The 20,534-nt window shown below is 38.5% G+C and overlaps 1 protein-coding gene across 2 annotated transcripts in view; it reads right to left on the bottom strand.

Moving 5' to 3' along the window:
- The window catches only part of MAGI2 (membrane associated guanylate kinase, WW and PDZ domain containing 2), a 1,476,322-nt gene that overhangs the window by 192,336 nt on the left and 1,263,452 nt on the right, over positions 1-20,534 (bottom strand). For both annotated transcript variants that reach the window (XM_068972797.1, XM_068972798.1), the window contains exons 11-12: positions 13,567-13,598; positions 6,901-7,090 (exon numbers count right to left, since the gene is read on the bottom strand). In XM_068972797.1, coding sequence (XP_068828898.1) covers positions 6,901-7,090; positions 13,567-13,598 — 222 coding nt within the window. The remainder of the gene's footprint in view (positions 1-6,900; positions 7,091-13,566; positions 13,599-20,534) is intronic.

Genomic DNA, 20,534 nt, shown 5'->3' with positions numbered 1-20,534 from the left:
CAGCTGAAAGGCAATTTTTTTTCACAGATTAAACCATAACAAATTATATTAAAGACAGCAATAATGATTTTCCTGAACAAGGTACAGGAAATTAACCTTCATTGTACAGTTGCGGACATTTTTTAATGCTCATTTCTCCCATGGAGTGTTTTTTTTCTTTTTAAATTTTATTTTATTTCTGACTGTGCTGTATGACATATGAGATCATAGTTCCCTGACCAGGGATCGAACCTGCATGCCCTGCATGGGAAGCATAGAGTGCTAACCACTGCACTGCCAAGAAAGTCACAATAGAGGATATTTTAAATGATGATGTTATGAATTTTTTCTGGTCTTTTTATGATTCTAATGTTAAAGTCACTGGTAAAAGTGTCCAAATATTTACATATCATCCTATTTTGATTTTTCACTAAAATAAGGTAGTGTTCCAGAGAACATTTGTGGGTAGTACTGGACTACTCACAGGCCACTGGACATCAGCAATGTCCAAGCATATGTGGCCAGGGCTTGATCTAGCTGTGTTCAGACATGTGGGTGTTCTAGAAACCAAGGTAGTTGTTTATGATTACTGAATAGCTGCCTGCTGCTATGGAAGCCATCACTTTATCTAAAGCTTTCCTAAACTGTTGGTGTTTCCAGTTGGACTATATTGAATATTTAGTCACAAGGGCAGAGGAGACTGGAGACGAGAAGTCTCAAGCAGAAGCACTTGCATGGCTGTGGCGCTCTGGCTCCGAGCTCAGCACATCTTGTGCGTCTGCCTTGTGTGCTGAGGTTCACAGCACTGGTTTCCATTTAGGCTCTTAAGTGATTTGCTGCAGTGAATAATATTTTTACCCTACCCCAGCTTTCCAAATGGCTCTGCCATTAGGATGGGAGTCAGTGCTAACTACAACCCTTGCTCACTAATAACAAGGAAAAAGCAGCAGAAAAAAAGAAGAAGGTTTAGAAATACAACCACCCATTTAAGATGTTATGAATTACATGTGCATTATAAGCCCAAAAAAACTCCACAATGAACAACAAAAGTGCAGGATAAAAGCCATAGATATGAAAAACACAATGGTCCATTTTTGATCAGCTATGAATTATCATTTCATTTCAAATAGAGTACTAAAAACAGTCTTGTAGCCTTCCTTCATTATGCTATTTAACTGGCCTGTGGTTGCCCTTGATTGCTACCTTCAGCACAAAACTCATTGCTTATTACAGATTAATGCTTCCTCATTTCTCAAAAGAAAAATTGATTGTGTGAGCTCATTTTGAAGAAATTCCAGAGGAATTTCCATTCTAAGGAGGTCCTACCAGAAGGCACATTATACTATATGGATTCCTCACTTTTTTACAATCCTGCGTTTGAGTGATGTCTTACTGCAAAGGAGTGTGGACATGTTGTACCTCATAAATAGTTTATTTATAATAACCAAGGTTCAATGTGAAGAGAAAAAGTTTGAACAACTTCAGTCATAATTCACCTTGGGTTCCTACTAAGGGACAGAATCATGAGGGAAGAGTTTCAGGGAACAAGGGGTTTTCTTCTCTGTCTCTTTTTGTTTTCACTGGCTTGCCTGCTCCAGCTTCTGAGATTGCAGTGTGGAGTGTGTTCAAGAAATGGCCCCATGAGCGAGGGGACAAACTCTAAAATAAGTCTGGATTAGTGAAAAATGAAGCAGCAGGACATGGTCCTCAGTCCTAAATTATCAAGCTCCTTGGCATGATTACAATCTTATTTTGTAAGATTCCAAAGTGAGCCACACTCATTTCTTTGGGAAGCACTTTGTATTCCCTTGCATTAAAAAGAGGAGCCAGTACGGCCAATTTTCTGCAGTTATGTGAGTACAATCTGTCTTAGGAGCAGAAAGACAGACAAAGTTAACTCTTTTTTTGGTCCTGTGATTATTGCCATGATGAATCTGATTTATTCTCTGTGATAAGAATGAGAAGTTCTCTTCACTTAGACTAGTGAAGCCTCACCACCTACTTTTTCTGCTTAGTTTGCCATGGTCTGGACTTGTACATTTGCACAGTTTTCTGGGTATGGATGGAGTTCTCTGGGTGTTTGGCTACCAAGACAAGTCACTACATACATCTTTACCTCAAATTAGGGATAAAAGATGTATGGACAAAAATTCAGGGAGCCAAATAAATCAGTTTAAAAGAAATTATTTATCTGATTAGGCTTTAAAATTTGTATTCACAGCCTGTATATTTAGATATATGCTTTCCTTGGACAGTAATGATGTCTCTCTCTTTAACAGACTATGTAGTAAAGGAAAGTCATATAATTTATCATTCAGTGCGGACAATCTGCAGTGTTAAAGGGACCTATTAATTATACCAGGACAACACAGAGCAGGGCTCTCCCAGGCAAATGGCATGCAAAGTCACCCTAGATAGTCTTGGGGTAAGTAGGACATTACAAACTGTCTCCTATTATATTAGAAATATGTGGTTGAAACAATGATGTAAACACATATAGAGAACAAGTGGCAGGAGGAGATGGGAGGGCAGAAGGCAGGAACGATCTTTAGAAATAGTCTTTTCCCCTCAAAGTCAGAAATGGTGTACGGAGCCCAACATTTAGAATGTTCGCAGACAAACCGAGACAAACCTTTCATCTTGTGACTGCAAAGAAAATTAAAGTCCCTCTTTCATGAGATTTATGGAAAAAAGACAGAGAAGGGAAAACTTAAAAATAGCATGGCTTATCTCATTACACAACGGTGGGTATTTTCCTCTGCTTTCAATTTAAAAAAATCCAACTAATGGAAACAGCAAGAAGTCAATTATCAACAGAGACTGTTACACAAAGGAAAGTGAGATTTATGTAAAAGTCTTGGATAGAGATGAGGACGGGTAGATTTTTGCTGTTTTCTGGGAATTTCCAGTAATAATATAGGGTGTCAGCACTTGAAAAACCAACATGAACCCAGAAACCCCACTGGTCAAAATTTCTGTTGGGACTTTTTAGGCACGGTTCTTCTAGTATGCTTATAAGCTTATGTGGAATGAAGTTAATCAGGAAAAATTTTCTTTTTGCATACAGCTTGCAGTAAGAACTAATGAGATTTTGATAATTAAAAGATGTTTCATGCAAGACATTCTTCTGATTAAATATCAGTTCTGAACATGGAATGAAAAATGATGGGTCTAATTGTCTAGTTATATTTAAACTATTATTTGTATCAATTGCGACATTTTGCATGTTAAAATACTGATAATTATTCGCTGTTACATAACAAAATGTCATTCAGGAATTGCTTTCCTATGTTTGTGTCCCCACTTTCACTGCAAGCCTCACGTGAGTGGAAATTACGTCTTGTGATTCTTCTCTCATGGAGTGCCCAGCAGAGTTCCAGACACACACTGTGCTTCATACAGTCTTGTTGATTGATGCGGAGCCTGGAGCTGCCACCTCTGGGCACTCTGCCGGATGCTCTGCAATCAGAGGCACTGCCTGGCTGCTAGATGGAAGAATCTTCCATCAAGTCCCATGTAATCACAGGCTCTTATGAGGACCCAAGGTGTTCTAGCTTTTCCTTTCATAAGCATGTACCTGCCATGTTTCTTGTGGCTCTAGTATCCTATGGTTGTCTTTGTTTATTTAAAATCACAGTATTTTTCCTCCCAGGAATACGTCTTTATTAAGATGTCCTGTGTATGCACATTAAAATGTCAGCATAATCTAATTATGAGCCAAATGAGGCACAGCACCATTTACATCATTTGATAAGTTTCCATCATTTGCAGAGGACTAGTAATTTGAATCCAAATACTTCTTGACAGACTGGATGTAACAAACATTCTGTAGCTTTGTAGAGTGGAAGCTTGTGGGTACAGGTACACTCTTTTATTTGGTAACTGCAACCCAGTTTTAAACATGAATTTTAAAAAATCTGCTCAGCATTAGATTTCATGTAAAAGAGGATACCATGAGGTCATTACAGGTCAAGGAAAATGTGACAAGATGTGGTTTAGACACTGGTTAGGATTCCCTTCCATACTTTCCTTGGTCCCACTGATTTTTCTCCTAGGAAACAGTTTGGAGGTACAGAATAAAAGGAGTCATAGCTAAATATTATGCATGTAATTCAAAAGAATAGAGTGGCTCAATATGGGTCTTTTGTTTGGATGCATACATTTTACAATGGTTATAAAAACCAAAACTATTAGATAACGAGAAATACTCCCTCTGTTCATTAAAAGAATGTATTTTTGGCATTTTTCTAAAAATTTAAAAGAGATAACGAGACTTTGTCACACTTGGAAACAGGATGTGGATACAGGGCAAAGGTCTATGTGAAGCTGAGAAAAGCAAAGTGAACTGATCAGCTATCCAGAGATTAGAGAAAGTGGTGCCATGTTTTTGTGTTTTTTTTGGTTTCCTTAATCTTCAGAGCAGAGCTTTTCTTACCTTGACATGATTTCTGTGTTTCATTCACACTCCATTTAGTGTTACAAAATAACAGGACAGAGAGAGAAAAATGAGAAAGAAAATGGCTCTTTTGGCTCCTAAGAGTTGTGACCCTGAAAACATCATTGTGTCCTTGGAAACGTTAGAGAGAGCTGAGAAAACAAGACAGAGGCGGTGGGGAGGAGGGGGGAGGAGCAATGAAAGAGGGCCCAGCAGAGGCAGGGGCTGGGCTCTGATGGAAGGGCAGGGCATGGGGCGGGCAGTCAGGATGTTTGTTGTTCAAGTGGCTGCAGACACAAAGGGGTACAGAGCTCCCAAAGCAGGACCGAGAAAGAAAGTCATGGAGGTTAAGGCGGATTGCGTTGTGAGGTTTGTCACAGGTGAGGAGTGGAAAGGCAATGAACAGAAGGAGCATTACAGGGGCTGGATAAAGAAATCAGAATTTGTTCAGGGTTAAAAGAAGGTCATACACCATTCCTTTCCACAAAGAGCATTAGACACCATAAAGAAAAGACAGAATAAACAGCAACACTGCCTTTGTCTTGAATAATAAAGCTTGCATTGGTCAGGAAACCACAAAAGGATGGAAGCAAATGACTAATGAAGGGATAAAAACAGGAGGAAGCATCTCTTGAAATTCTCTAAAGGTAACCACAAAATTCAGCAAGCAAGGACAGGAGGATATGTTCCACCTTCTGAGTTAGGACTGCTGTATCCTGATCTCTACTCATTTACACTTAGTTTTCTTATCTCCCAGTTAGTGAGAGCAGGCAAAGAACTCAACTTGGGTGTCTCCTCATGGTGCTAAAGGTCAGCTTGATTACTAAAGGTATTAAGAACTGTGCTGAAATCATTCCTATTTTTTCAATATAATGACCATTAACACCATGAATTCATACTCTGTATTACACAGTGAAAAAATTTATTCTATCAGAGCAAAGACATTCTAACTACTGCTGCTACTGCTAAGTCACTTCAGTCGTGTCCAACTCCCGTGTGGCCCCATAGACGGCAGCCCACCAGGCTCCCCCATCCCTGGGATTCTCCAGGCAAGGACACTGGAGGGGGTTGCCATTTCTTTCTCCAATGCATGGAAGTGAAAAGTGAAAGGGAAGACGCTCAGACGTGTCCGACTCTTAGAGACCCCATGGATTGCAGCCTACCAGGCTCCTCTGCCCATGGGATTTTCCAGACAAGAGTACTGGAGTGGGGTGCCATTGCCTTCTCCGCAGAGCCCTTTAAAAACATTTTAGTTGTTCAGCCAGAAGGAGAAAAGTGAAACACACTAGCCCTGACACAGCCAATTATTTTTAAAAGAGTGGCAGGGGTGGTGGTGGCAGGGGGTAGGTTCATTTTGATGAGAGTGATTTCTCAATGGCCTGCTGTCCTAACTAGTTCATCAAGTAAAATTACTTTTACAGAGAGTTGTAGAGGATGGGGAAAGGGTATTATGTCTACTTTCTCTCTTACCAGCTGGGCATATAATTCTCAGCCCCTGAGCTCATCAAAGAGTAAGCAGATTTGAGATCCTCTGAGATCACACACAATTTAAAACTTGCTATTCATGCTTCAGATGATAAAGGTGGAAAGAAGGCACTGGTGGAATACCGAAACAAAGGAAATCAGCAGACTGTAAACAGGAGCACCGGGAACCAAACCCTGCTCTTTAGGCTAGTTTTCTCAAGCCATTACTCAAGTTCATATCATACTGTGTATTTCCTTCATAGATTATACATTCAAGCCATTTGGATTCCTGTTCTTTAACATTCAAAAGAGATGATGTTAGGTGGTGAAAAATGGCTCAGTGAATGCATATGCAATATTAAAAGCCTTTGTTTTCTAATATTTATAAAGTGCAATGAAATGATTTTAGAAGACTTTTAAATAGGGTGACAAGTGCCTACACAATATTTTATGACTCAACTTTCGAACGGGCCCCAGTGCATTAAACAAGCAGCAGAAATTTCAGGTAGAAATGATTGGCACCTGCTCTTTGCTTCTTTTAGAACCATTACTTTCACCATCATGAGTTGGAAGGACTTGGTTGACATTTTAATCACATTCCTAAAATCTTCAGTGACTGCATTCATGCTCTAAGAAAATCTATGCTTCAGACTAAGATCAGATTAAACATAAAAATCCTAACTATTTCTTCTTATTATCTGGTGGCTTAAATAAAGCTAGTCATCTCTTTCTCTACGGCTTACCCTTTGCCCTCTTTCCCCACCAAGTTTCTGATTTTCTTAAAGGATTTAGGGGAAAAAAAGGAGGAAACAAAATTTAAACCCAAAAGATATAAGCTCTTTTTGAGTTGACATAGATTTTTTCTTTTTTAAGGAAAAGTTTAGATCAGCTGGCTTTACTTTAGAGATAGGTTTTGAACCTCAAAATATAAAATCACACCAGATCATTCCAGCCTCAATAAATCCCCTGGCAGGGCTTCAGCTATTTGTAATGCACTCTTGTTTTATGTGGCTTTCACTTACGCCTACTTTCATAAATGGCTCTCGATTTCTCGTAGAGCTCATATGGGTCAGGCTTCCTTGGGTCAAAGGCCTCTGTTGAGTCAGGAAAGGAACTCCTGTGAAGGGCGGGCGGGAAGGGCAGGTTCTGTGGTATGGCCGGAGCAGATAAACTCGTCTGAGGACTGCCTTGGTTCTCCCATCGGTCCATTATCTGTAAAGCCAAAGAGAACAGAGAAGATGACTGATGATAAACTCTTTCTTGCTGTTTCCCTGTCACACACCACAGCCCTCACATTTAAGTTCGACTTCCTTGTCCTGCAGACTTTTCTTTTACAAAACTTTCAAAACTTTGGTAGAAGCGCTGAAAGAAAAAATTCTATTTCTATATAATAAAGCACCATAGATGGTTATAAATACATGTGTTGCTTGACTTTTGAACGCAAACTTTCATAACCTTGTCACCTACCAGGTAGTAATTTTCAGCAAATCACTTAATCTCTTTGAATCTGTTTTTTTCTCTCTATAAAATAAGACACTGTATGTATTTCAAGATAATTTATCTGTAAGTGCTTATAACTGTATGGTTTTGTTCCTTTTCTAAGATGGCTCCAATTCATGACACCATTTTTACTGAAGAAAATAGTCTGCAGCTATTCATTTGACACCTATATACATCCAAACCACTTCCTATACTTGAACATTCAATCACTTTCCTCATGGTTGATAAGTAGTTATAGAACCCTTTGGGGTTTCTGAATTGTTCAAAGTCTTCTATGAAGCTTCATTTACTGCTGATCCAGTGGTTTCTTCTCCAAAATGCTGCTGCTGCCACCATCATGATTTATTAACAGTCTGTAGAATACTTTTAGTTCACCAAGTTCTTTCACTTACATTATCTTCTTTGATCGTCACTATAGCCCTGTGAGGTAAAGTGAGGACTCATTTCTTTTTATCAAGGAGAAAGCCACGTTCACCAAGATCACCTGTTTACACAACCAACTTAAACAACCAATCAATTTCTCTTTCAAACTCAACTTCAGCTTTTCAGTTTTGACTAAACTTGTTGTGTGTAGAATGAGATTAGGATACCCTCTTGTTTGAAACTCTGCACTATGTGAGTGTAGTCCTCAGGATAAACGCCACTTTCTAGTGGGGCATGGCAGCTCTCCAGCTGATCCTCTTTCTCATCTCCACTGATGGTCCCTCCTCTCATTCCCTAGAACCCTACAGGTACTCTCCCTTGCATATTTTGTTTCTTTTTCTGCTTGCAGAGTTTACCTATTTTGCACTCTTCCATCTCTCATCTTCATTACACCTGGCTTCTAGATTCAGATGAGGCCCCTCCCCCAGGAGGCCTTTGCTGACCTTTCCTGATCTGGCTACTTGTGCCTCCTGGGTGTTCGCATGGTACCCACTACCTGCCCCTCACACTCAAGTGGAATCACAAGTCCACCGTTGTCTCCGCGCATAGATGATGCTGGGCACAGAGACTGCAGGGGACATAGTCTCTCTCACTGTTGCATTATCAACACACAGCAAGTACTCAGAAAATGCAAATTTAGTGAATGGGTGAAATCAATAAAATATGGTCACCTGTTCTTTCTTGAAGGCCAGTTTTGATACACACTATTTTGAGCTAGGCAGGATTATAACTTTCTAGTCTCTACTGCACTGTTGCTGCTTTTGTTTTCATAACAGCTATTGTTTGGTTAGGGCTTCAATGCCAGCTGTCACCTATCAACAATACATGTTTTAAAGCTGGAGAGGATGTGAGATAGCATATAACACAAAGGTCCCTGTGATCCACTTACGTACTTCGGATTGTGGCAGGGGTTGGACCATTCAGCAAACTGGGAAAGAAATGGGTCACTGACCCTTCTCTCAGTACTACTGGAGATAAGGCCTGAATATTTGAGCTTTTTTGAAATTCATATATTGACATTCTAACACCCATGGTAACACTACTAGGAGGTGGAGCTTTGGGGAGATAATTAGGTCATGAAGCTGGAGTTTTCATGAATGGAATTGGTGCTCTTATATAGGAGACCCCAGAGAACTCTGTAGTCCCAAGACCCAGGTGAGGTTACAGCCATCTAGGAGGCAGGCTCTGACCAACACTGAATCTTCTGGTGCCTTCATCTTGGACTTCTAGCTTGCAGAACTATGAGAAATATATTCCTGTTTTTATAAAACACCAATCTATTTTATTATAGCTTTCAGAAAAAACTAAGAAGACACTTGGCTTCATTTTAATGTGTTTACTTTATGTGCTACTGACCAAGATTTCATTTGAACAAAGGTTCTATAACTAACAAAGATGGAAAACCCCTAGCTGAGTTCAACTCCCTAATATTAAACATGATCTCTAGGAGCACAGAGAGGTCCAGCAGCTGTCAGTGCCCGACCCTGGGTCAAAAACAAATCTATGACTATAATGGGAGTCCTTTTTTTTCTTTTAACATAGTAATACATTGAGGGGAATAGTTGGTAAATTTGCTTAGAGTCCTGGCTAATTTTCTGCTCAGTGACCCTTTCGCTCTCATTTAGTAAAAACCTTTAAATATGCACTTCATAATTCACTTGAAAGTAAAATTTGCCTAGGAAGCCATTGTAGGTTCCTTTGGTGATCCATTCTCTGTGCTTGTGCTCTGACAGGAAGACCCACACTGTGGCTAAAGGCATATTCTTTTTTATTTTTCATTTTAACTGACTTCAGGCACCATGTGGGTACATTTTGTCTGTGACTTTCTCCCTTCTGTTTCTAAACATAAGATACTTAATCCTGAAAAGTAAATAAATTAGAAATATGGTCTGAATCACTGAGTATTCCACTTGTCATCAAAGGGCTTCAGCAAATGTCTATTTATTTCTATCTTCCACGGAGGGTTATCTGATTCTCCCATAAGTCTTGCTAGTATATATACTGTTCATGTACAGTCACTGGAGTAAACATGCTTCAGGTGAAATATCAGTAATCTAAAAAACATTCTTAAATCTACAAAATAAATAATGCTTTTGGCACTGTTTAGGAAAGTTTCTTTGGCAGATAGAAAAATTCTACAATGTCTACAGCACTGAGATGGAGAAATTTGTTGAGTCCAGTTCATGCTTAGTAAAGCATTCACAGTGTCTTGCTGTGACATTAATCAACCCTCGAGTCACTCTGTCAGGGATTTGTAAGACTGTAGAGCAGATAATCACAGTGCCCATGAAATTACTAAAAAAGAAGACTCATAGTCCTTCACTCCCCCACCCTCTTATCAAGTCATTTGAAGTTCAGACCTAGAAGACCATGGTGGAAACCTCCTGTTGTGGGATCACCATCCCCCTACCCCCACCCCTGTTCTCTGGAGCTGATGTGCTGATCTGACAGCATCTTTTTTTTTTTAATTTATTTTTTAGCTGAAGGATAATTGCTTTTGCAGAATTTTGTTGATTTCTGCCAAACATCAACATGAATCAGCCATAGGTATTAAGGGCTTCCCTGGTGACACAGACAGTAAAGAATCTGCCTGCAATGCAGGAGACATGGGTTCTATTCCTGGGTTGGGAAGATCTCCTGGAGAAGAGAATGGCTACCCACTCCAGTATTCTTGCCTGGAGAACGCTATGGATAGAGAAGCCTGGCAGCCTACAGTCCACGGGGTCGCAAAGAATCCGACATGACTGAGCAACTCTATTGACTTCTCAATACTTTCTTAGATACCTTGGTCTCTGCACTTTTGCCTTCCAGCTGGGTTACCTTGTACTCACTAGTTCCTCTCAATATTCATGAACCACATAGATTCTTACCCCAACTTCTTATTCCACCTAATGTCTTCCTGGCCTTGACCTCTGAAGAGCTGTGTTACCCGTCAGGCGTTTACCTGTCAAAAAGGCTTCTGATTGGAACTTTCCACAGTCCTAGCCATGTCCTTACCTATGCCAATATTCATAAACACTTTTCTAGAGTAAGGAAAAATGGAAACAAAATTGTTTTCTTTATCTGGGAGGAGACTTGTATTTCTATTCTCCTTGATGAATGAGTGAATGTTTTAACTGTATGAAAATATAGTCACTGAGAAAGCAGTGGACAGAATGGACATATAATCCACAATGGGATATCAAAGAGTAAAACACAAAAAAATCGATCATGGTGTGGTCAGTTTTTTTAAACCCACCTTCTGATTCTAGGATGCACATTGAGAATAGAGAGCTTGTGAACAAGGTAAGTTGTCCTTCCCATGAAAACTAGAAACTGCTTGCTACCTGTAGAAGCTGGGATAGTCTAAACACACTTCCTTACTATTTTAGGGCAGGGCTGGGAGATGAAGACATTTGGCTTGATTCAGTACTTGAAGAATGAGCTTGGATTCCTTCCAGATGAAGAGAACAAGAACTCACTACAATTAGTGCATTGCTTGTTAAACAGAAGTGACTATCTTGATGTGGATTAGTTTCAGATGTGGATCAGTAGGACAGAAGAAGGTCAGGAGGTGACACAGGACCAGGAGAAGGGGTGATCTCACTCAGGATAACATTGCCTTATCCTGATTAAAAATGTCATCAATCCTCTTCAAAGGTGAGAGTGTATAAATCCAAATACTGTGGGTATGTATTTATATATTTGTTTAAGTAAATAGTTTTGCAAACTATGTTCATTCATTGAGTGATTAATTTATTAAGAGTTTATTCGTGGGAGGTCTGCTTTCTAGAATGACAGTATTTTATATTTTTGAGCATGTCAGAGGCTCTGCTTTAGCACCTTACATGGATTAAGTCATAGACTCTTTACAATAACCATGAGAGGAGTATTATTATTATCCCCATTTATAGATGAACTTGAAATACTGAAAGCTTAAGCAGCTAGTCAAAGGCAACCTAGCTAGTAAGGAGAAGCACAGTTTGGACACAGGCAGTAAGCCTTCAGAGCCTGCACCCCAAACCACCGTACACCTGGCCTGTCACCAGAGTCCCTAATCTGAAGAATTTCTGGTAGATGCATGGAGGGCATTACACTGACAGTCCTCTATCTTCATTTAGCTTAGGACCTGGAAGTCCAAGCCCTACCTTTTGGAGGGATGCCTGGGTTCAGGATTAATTTTAAACTGAGTTCTATGAAATTATTGAGTGTGGATGTAATTAGCGTAATGACAGCAGATACTATAATTATGCCAAATGGCATCATTTGTGTAAATATGGTATATATAAGGAAATCAGTAGATTACATAATTGTAGCACCATGATGAGGTTGCAAGATTCCTTCTTAAATTAGATAAAGATATGTGTAACCACAGAACACAGATTTTTAACTCTGGTGGTGAAAGGAAGGAATTATTCAGATTTTGGTCAAGGCAAAACAAACTTCATTTTAAATATTTTTAAATACTTGTTTTCAAAATCACATGTATCACTAAATAGTTTAACTAGGCCCAAGTAAGACTAGTTTTCTCATCTGATATTCTCTGTGGACCAGATGAGCCGAATCCCAAATGAGGACACGCTTGGTGTGAAAGTTCTGAGAGCATGGGCCTCTCATCACCAGCTCCCAGTTTTCTCATCTCTCTTTGAGAGAAACCTGGACCTCAGGCATACTCCAGGGATCAATAATATTTTATTTTCACATGTCTTCAAATAATTTTAAAGCCATGTTATTTAACTAAGCCAGTTATTGTGCTTGAAAAATATGCAAAATCATTTCTAAAATGAGAAAATGAAGCACTTAAATATTCCTTCAGTAAAAGGGGGAAAAAAGGAGCATAAAATTAACCCAAGAAGTCCTACTCACTGGCCAAACCAGGGGCCACTGGTGTCAGGGCTACTTACTGTGAGAGGAAAGAAAAGTAGGTGGAAGATGTGATTCCCTGAGATTTTGAGATTTTTTTAAAATTGTTTGTTTTGTTTTTTGTTGTTAACTTGAATCACTTTGCCACAGCTCTCTTCCACTTGTGGGTTTTAGCCATCTCAGTTAGGGTCGGCTATTCTAACACAGCATAGAATGGGACCCCAGAAAGCTAGTCCCAGCTCTCGGGACTTGGACAAACTAGAGTCAATCTAATGGCAAGTAAAGATTATCTCCAGCTGGGAAGGCAACTTGTCTAAACTTGTGTCACAAAAAGATTAATAAAATACCAGTCTCCTACGTTAGCATCAACATTTCAGGACAGCTGATAAAGAAACTAGGCTTAGAGAGACTAGGTGACAGCAGAGATCACCAGTTTCTGAAAATTCAGAGCACCACTTTGAGTGACTGTCATTTATGGTGGAAAAACACAAAGTGTTTCACAGACACACATGTATTTAGCTCTGTATGCATTAAAATGTAAATATAAACACAAATAAATATACAGTGAAATTTCTTGAGGATCAGATTTAATTTGTAGGTCAGGACATCTGGGTCTATAATTTGTATTGTTTTAAAAATTCAGTGCAGTAAGAAACGATGGTATTTCTGATGGTGAAAACAAAGGTTTCTAAAGAATTTTCAGCACACCATATTGAACAGTGTTAATGCTTATTTTGTAAAAATATAAAAAAACAAAACAATCTTTATAGGAAAGTAAGACAAATTAGTTTTTCACAGAGAACTTGTTCTTTTGACATCAAAAATCTCAAAGGAGGAAGGGATTTTTGAGGTTACCCAATTCAAATCTTATTTAGTGGAATTGTAATCATAACTAGTAATAAAGAAGAAGAATTTCAACTTACAGGCTTTGGGGTTTTCCATGGAGAAAAGAAACCTGCAATAAAGAAAACAATATATGAACTTTGAAAATACATTCCACTACCACTTACAGGTAGCATGATATTAAGACAACCGCAAGTACTTTATATAAGTTAATAGGAAACAACAACAACACATTCTGCCTAGCTGCACAGTTTTTTTTTTTCAAAGTGACCAATTTTATTGGAATTATATTAATGATTCTAGGAATATTTCTTTATACGGCAGCTGAGGATTCTGAAGCCCAGTGATGGTGAGGAGCTGTGTGGCAAAAGATCAGTCACTTTACAAGAGCTAAGGCTGAGTCATCCTTTGGGATTTCTGTGGCACAGCCTTAGCTGTGTGTGGGTGTGGGTTTGGGTGTGGGTGGGTGAGATGGGAAGAGAGAAAGAGAGCGAGAGAGAGGGACAGAGAGACAGAGAGAAAATGAGAAACAGTGAGGGGGGTAGAGAGGGACAGACAGAGAGAATATAGATAGAAATTAAGACTTTTAAAGGTTAACACCTGTGATTAGTACAACAAATAATTCTTCTTTATGTACCTGCTTTATGTGGTTAGAAATCAATCAACAAGCCTTCATTAATCCTACATTTATAAATAATGTATATACTTATATCATGAATAGATTCTACTATAATTGCATATGAGCTGTTTCTCCCACTGACATCTCTACAGCAGATATCTATTTTATTATCCCTCTGCTCTAGTGACAGCACAATGTTTTTCATGAAGAAGTGGCTAAAAATGTTTGTTAATGGAGTGAATCATGTATCATCAAAGACAGGATTTTTTCAACTCATTGAACTCTCTTAATGATCACAAATGGTTGGACGGTTGAACTGACTTTGTTTGATCTGAATGACCTTTAAGATAATTAAAAGTAAAGGACAGATTAATTCCTTTTTCCTTTATTGTTATTATTTTATTATACACTGACCCCAGCAAGCCAAAACACAATCTAGCACACAGAACAAAATTACTTTCTTCTCATACCGTCTCTCCCCTCTTTCAATGACTTCACTCATGTTAATATAAGGTGGTGTCTGATAAAATGCCCAATAAAAAATGGAATGTTGAAAATATGCCATGTAATGTTTATTACTTTTAAAACTTGGACTGGCATAGGATGGGCCATGGTTTTTGACTATTTCCATTCATAGGAAATCTCCACAGAAAACTAGACACACACTTATCTAGATGCTGAAGCAATCCAACGCAGGCAGAGTATAAGTACTAATTTAAATACTAATTACACCTCAACACAAATGTTGTAAATAGCTGATGCTGCATTTTATGAAAAGAGTGAAAGCATGTAAGCCATCATGTTCCTCAATTTTCCTTGGAACACAGAGTTAAATTTAATGCTGAAGTATAACAACTATCTCACCTAAGGAGATGGGTGAAATTGGCTTACTTTCTCGTATACTTTGTATGTATGTTCTTATTTCTCTTTCCAACTATTAAAAAAGTTCTATTCAATGTGTGGCTTGATTATAATTTAATTGCAAGGATTTAATCACATCCTTTTTGATAACAGCTGAGAGTAAAATTACAGATAAATAAATATATTTATCTCTTTGACTCTTTCTGTAAAAGGCCAATGAAAATAATTTGACCAATAATTATAAAAGTGAAAAGCATTGTGACCTATTGGCCAATTAACTATTATTCTCATTGAAGAATAATAGTTATTTGCTGTTTAAATAAAATTTATTTGCTGTTTCATGGAATTGTCAGCAATGGTTCTTTTGAGAAAAGATGTCATTTATAGGTTCTCACAATGTTAAAACATTCAGTGATTTCCTCTGCTTCCTCTATGTTCCTCCTTTTTCTTCTTCCTGCAGTGCCAGAATGGATTTTGAGTATTTGCTGCTTTACGTTTGCTAGGTGCTGGGAGTTTCTTAGATTTACAGATGTATTGAAAATGGTTTCTTTTTATGGAGCTTTCATCTCCACATGGGGCATTATCTTAAAAGATGATTATTCCTCCTGGGGAAAATGTATAATCATGGGATCTCTTGGCAGTTACGGTGCCTGAACTGAAATGGCATAATAGGGACATTGGTTAAGATCAGACAAGGAGAGAGGGCCATTTAATTTGACCACCTGTCATCACTGGCACGTTGGCTTCCTCTTCTTTTGAGGTGGTTTTATTCAGTCTGACCTCAGACTATTGGCATCACCCAGGACTTCTCCACTGTGCCCATTACGGCAGTTTCTGAAATATGCCTAATGCTGAATTGTGAGAAAGAGGCTTCAATCTCCGAAGCAATAGCTTCACTTTCTGAGTCATTGTCAGAGAGAAGCTGCTTGTTTCAGAGTAAGTAATTTTAGGTAGCAGAAATAGTATCAGAATAGATTTCCTTAAAAATAAATAACTTACGTGAGACTTAGAGTTCCTCTGGCAAATTAGCAATCATGCTATAAGCACTTAAATGAAGATGAACAGAAAACATTTATTTTGCAATACAACACTGTAAAGCAATTATCCTACAATTAAAAATAAATTATATAAAAAGATATGCAATTCTTCTTTAAAGATTTAATTGGTTGGCAGTTTGCTGTTTTGATAATTGTGTAAATAAAAATGCAAAAGAATAAAGAAAGAAAAGAAAACATCTATTTTGGGTATACCCAATTTGGCCCAATTAATTGATAAAATCATTTCTATATGACTAATCTCCAGTTTTCTGCTCGGCTTCATTGGAAGAGCTCCATAAATACTATAATAGCATGGGTCAAATAACATAGGTCAAATGCTATACTAATGTGGGTCAAATGATAATAAATGTACAATAAATTTTTGCAGGGATTACACCTCTAAGAAATCTAGTCTATTGCAACTAACATAAAATACCCCCAAACAAAATAAGAACTTTTAAATTCTTATTTCTGGAACTTTTCTTTTTCTGAAATCATTCTGGCCAAAACAGATCACAGGAGGAAGACAGGTTTGGTTTGTTGAGACAATTACTTTTGGGTGTCTCACCACCTACACTCACAGGGATACAGGATGAGGAATATAGATAGCTTTTTCTTAAGCCTTTCAGAGCTGATAGTCCTTTTTTCAAAGGCAAATTCATAAAAAAGATTTTTGTTTAAACTAATAAAACTTGCTTTATATTTTAGTTTATTTCTGGCCTTTATTTCCCCTACTTCTACAGAAAGTAGAATATTATAATTCTCTTATAGAATTAAAAAATGTATTTATTTTATTTATTTATTATAATAACTTGACCTGTTTTCCATACTGATCATTTACTGAAGTGTGTTGATGTGTTTGTGTATGAATCCAAACATTTATTTAATTCTAACTCTAAAGACAATAAAAGTGAAAGACCTCAAGAAACAGTTATAAGCTAACTGAAACATGAGTAGGGACATTTTAAAAAGGAAAAATTAAGAGAATAAATGGGAAAATTTAGATGCAGCCAATAGGGAAGTTTCAATGCATTTAATATGAAGCACAAAACTGAATTAGATCTCTAAAATCTGTCTTTTTTAGAACAAGAAATAGAGTTAAAAAATATTTTTAATTCCTCATGTAAAAGCACAATTAGACGGGCAGAGAAACAGAAACACAGTACAAATATCTTAAACAAGAAATTCTGACTCTTAAAAATGGAAGAGGAGAGAAGGCAAAACCAGTTTTATACTGAGAGTTAAATCAAATTTACATATCAACTAAATACAATATTAATAAATTATAGGACTGTGGTTGCCCAGTTAAATATGAATTTCAGATAAGCAATGAGTAACTTTTTAGGATGTCCTGTAGACTGACTGCATGAGACATATACTGCATAGGACATACTTATATTAAAAATTACTTGTTTATCTGAAATTCAATTTAATTGGGAAGTCTACATTTTCATTTCCTAAATTTGAACACACTATCAGTTCAGTTCAGTTTAGTCGCTCAGTCGTGTCCGACTCTTTGCGACCCCATGAACTACAACACGCCAGGCCTCCCTGTCCATCACCATCTCCCGGAGTTCACTCAGACTCACGTCCATCGAGTCCGTGATGCCATCCAGCCATCTCATCCTCTGTCGTCCCCTTCTCCTCCTGCCCCCAATCCCTCCTAGCATCAAAGTCTTTTCCAATGAGTCAACTGTTCACATGAGGTGGCCAAAGTACTGGCGCTTCAGCTTTAGCATCATTCCTTCCAAAGAAATCCCAGGGCTAATCTCCTTCAGAATGGACTGGTTGGATCTCCTTGCAGTCCAAGGGACCCTCAAGAGTCTTCTCCAACACCACAGTTTAAAAGAATCAATTCTTCAGCGCTCAGCCTTCTTCACAGTCCAACTCTCACATCCATACATGACCACAGGAAAAACCATAGCCTTGACTAGACGGACCTTTGTTGGCAAAGTAATGTCTCTGCTTTTGAATATGCTATCTAGGTTGCTCATAATTTTCCTTCCAAGGAGTAAGCGTCTTTTAATTTCATGGCTGCAATCACAATCTGCAGTGATTTGGAGCCCCAAAAAATAAAGTCAGCCACTGTTTCCACTGTTTCCCCATCTATTTCCCATGAAGTGATGGGACTGGATGCCATGATCTTCGTTTTCTGAATGTTGAGCTTTAGGCCAACTTTTTCGCTCTCCTCTTTCACTTTCATCAAGAGGCTTTTTAGCTCCTCTTCACTTTCTGCCATAAGGGTGGTGTCATCTGCATATCTGAGGTTATTGATATTTCTCCCAGCAATCTTGATTCCAGCTTGTGCTTCTTCCAGTCCAGCGTTTCTCATGATGTACTCTGCATATAAGTTAAATAAGCAGGGTGACAATATACAGCCCTGACGTACTCCTTTTCCTATTTGGAACCAGTCTGTTGTTCCATGTCCAATTCTAACCGTTGCTTCCTGACCTGCATACAGATTTCTCAAGAGGCAGGTCAGGTGGTCTGGTATTGCCATCTCTCTCAGAATGTTCCACAGTTTATTGTGATCCACACAATCAAAGGCTTTGGCATAGTCACTAAAGCAGAAATAGATGTTTTTCTGGAACTCTCTTGCTTTTTCCATGATCCAGCGGATGTTGGCAATTTGATCTCTCGTTCCTCTGCCTTTTCTAAAACCAGCTTGAACATCAGGAAGTTCACGGTTCACGTATTGCTGAAGCCTGGCTTGGAGAATTTTGAGCATTACTTTACTAGCATGTGAGATGAGTGCAATTGTGTGGTAGTTTGAGCATTCTTTTGCTTTGCCTTTTTTTGGAATTGGAATGAAAACTGACCTTTTTCAGTCCTGTGGCCACTGCTGAGTTTTCCAAATGTGCTGGGATATTGAGAACACCCTATATAGGGAACATTTTATATAAGACCTGGGTAATGAGAGTTGGACTGTGAAGAAAGCTGAGGGCCGAAGAATTGATGCTTTTGAACTGTGGTGTTGGAGAAGACTCTTGAGAGTCCCTTGGACTGCAAGGAGATCCAACCAGTCCATTCTGAAGGAGATCAGCCCTGGGATTTCTTTCGAAGAAATGATGCTGAAGCTGAAACTCCAGTACTCTGGCCACTTCATGCGATGAGTTGACTGATTGGAAAAGACCCTAATTCTGGGAGGAATTGGGGGCAGGAGAAGGAGGGGACGACAGAGGATGAGATGGTTTGAATGCATCACTGACTCAATGGACGTGTGTTTGGGTGAACTCCGGGAGTTGGTGATGGACAGGGAGGCCTGGTGTGCTGCAATTCATGGGGTCGCAAAGAGTTGGAAACAACTAAGCGACTGAACTGAACTGAACTTGGTACCCTGCTGGAGGTTAGAAAACCCACCTGGCCACTTGCACAGACCCTCCCATCTCTTAAATGATCATTTCTTGTAAAGGATTGTGACTAATAAAGGAGATTCATGTCCCTACTACTTCCTGAAAATATTTCAGGGACAGTGAGAAATTCTTCCTATAGAGGAAATCATCTTTTTTTTTTTTTTTTTAAGTTTCCCAAAGGGGAGAAAGGCCCAAGGTTTTAAAAAGCCTCCAGTTAAGGCTAATTTAAGGGAGAAAAATACCACTAATACAGTTAATCTTTAATTTAAAGATCCTCCCATTTTCCCACAGCCTGGCAAATTTTCCATCAAAAATTCAGCCTTCAGTAAATGTAAGCCAGCAGGATAATGAGCTAATTTCCATTAAAACTAGTTCAGTGTTATTCATTTTTTTTCAGGTTTTTGACTGATCTTGTATTTCTTATTAAAATTCATTAAATGAGTTAAACCCTGCAGTTACCTTAGAAAATTTGTTTAAGCTGTTTCATATCAGTAAAAGGGCACTTTTTCTTAATGAAACTGACCTAGGTTAAGAAACAGCCTTTCCATTAAGATACTGCTGGTGGTACCCTAACCTCAACATCACCATGTTTCAGTCAAGCAAATTATTCAGTTTGCAAAGAAAATTTCAAATTAGTTGCCATCTTTGGCCTACAGAATCCATTTTTGTGTGGAGAGTTGAGGCATTCTCTGCAATGCTTTTAAAATGATCTTTCCTGCATCTTTTAAATAAAAGTGTTTTACTTATAAACACTATAAAGCTGTTTTTCAGAAGGCCATTTCCCCCCAGGGCTTTGTTCTTTATGGAGAGAGCAATCTGACCATTTCAAGTTTTCCCAGCAAGTATCAAGAAAGGATAAGCCTGCACATGTTGTCTTCTGATAAACTCAGTTACATAAAGAATACGTTCAAAATAAAGCAGGCCAGGTAGACAGCCTTGAACGGGAGTAAAGCAACACACTGGAAGAGGAAGAATTGTGTCAGCGAGGCTAAAACTCAGACTGAGGTGAGGCTTGCTGAAAATATTAGCAACTACAAAGGGCTTATGCTAGGAACAAGATGGAGGGCAAAGAAGAGAGAAACCACTCCATGTGCTTATGGTGAGCTATAAACAGTTGGCAATGGGAATGTGGAAGGATATCAGCTTGAAAACGGAAAAGTCCATTTCTGAGAACAATT

This window comes from Capricornis sumatraensis, chromosome 5, assembly GCF_032405125.1.
Source record: "Capricornis sumatraensis isolate serow.1 chromosome 5, serow.2, whole genome shotgun sequence".
Taxonomy (NCBI): domain Eukaryota; kingdom Metazoa; phylum Chordata; class Mammalia; order Artiodactyla; family Bovidae; genus Capricornis; species Capricornis sumatraensis.
Note: the sequence above shows the minus strand (reverse complement) of the source record. Positions and strands in the feature narration are given on the sequence as shown.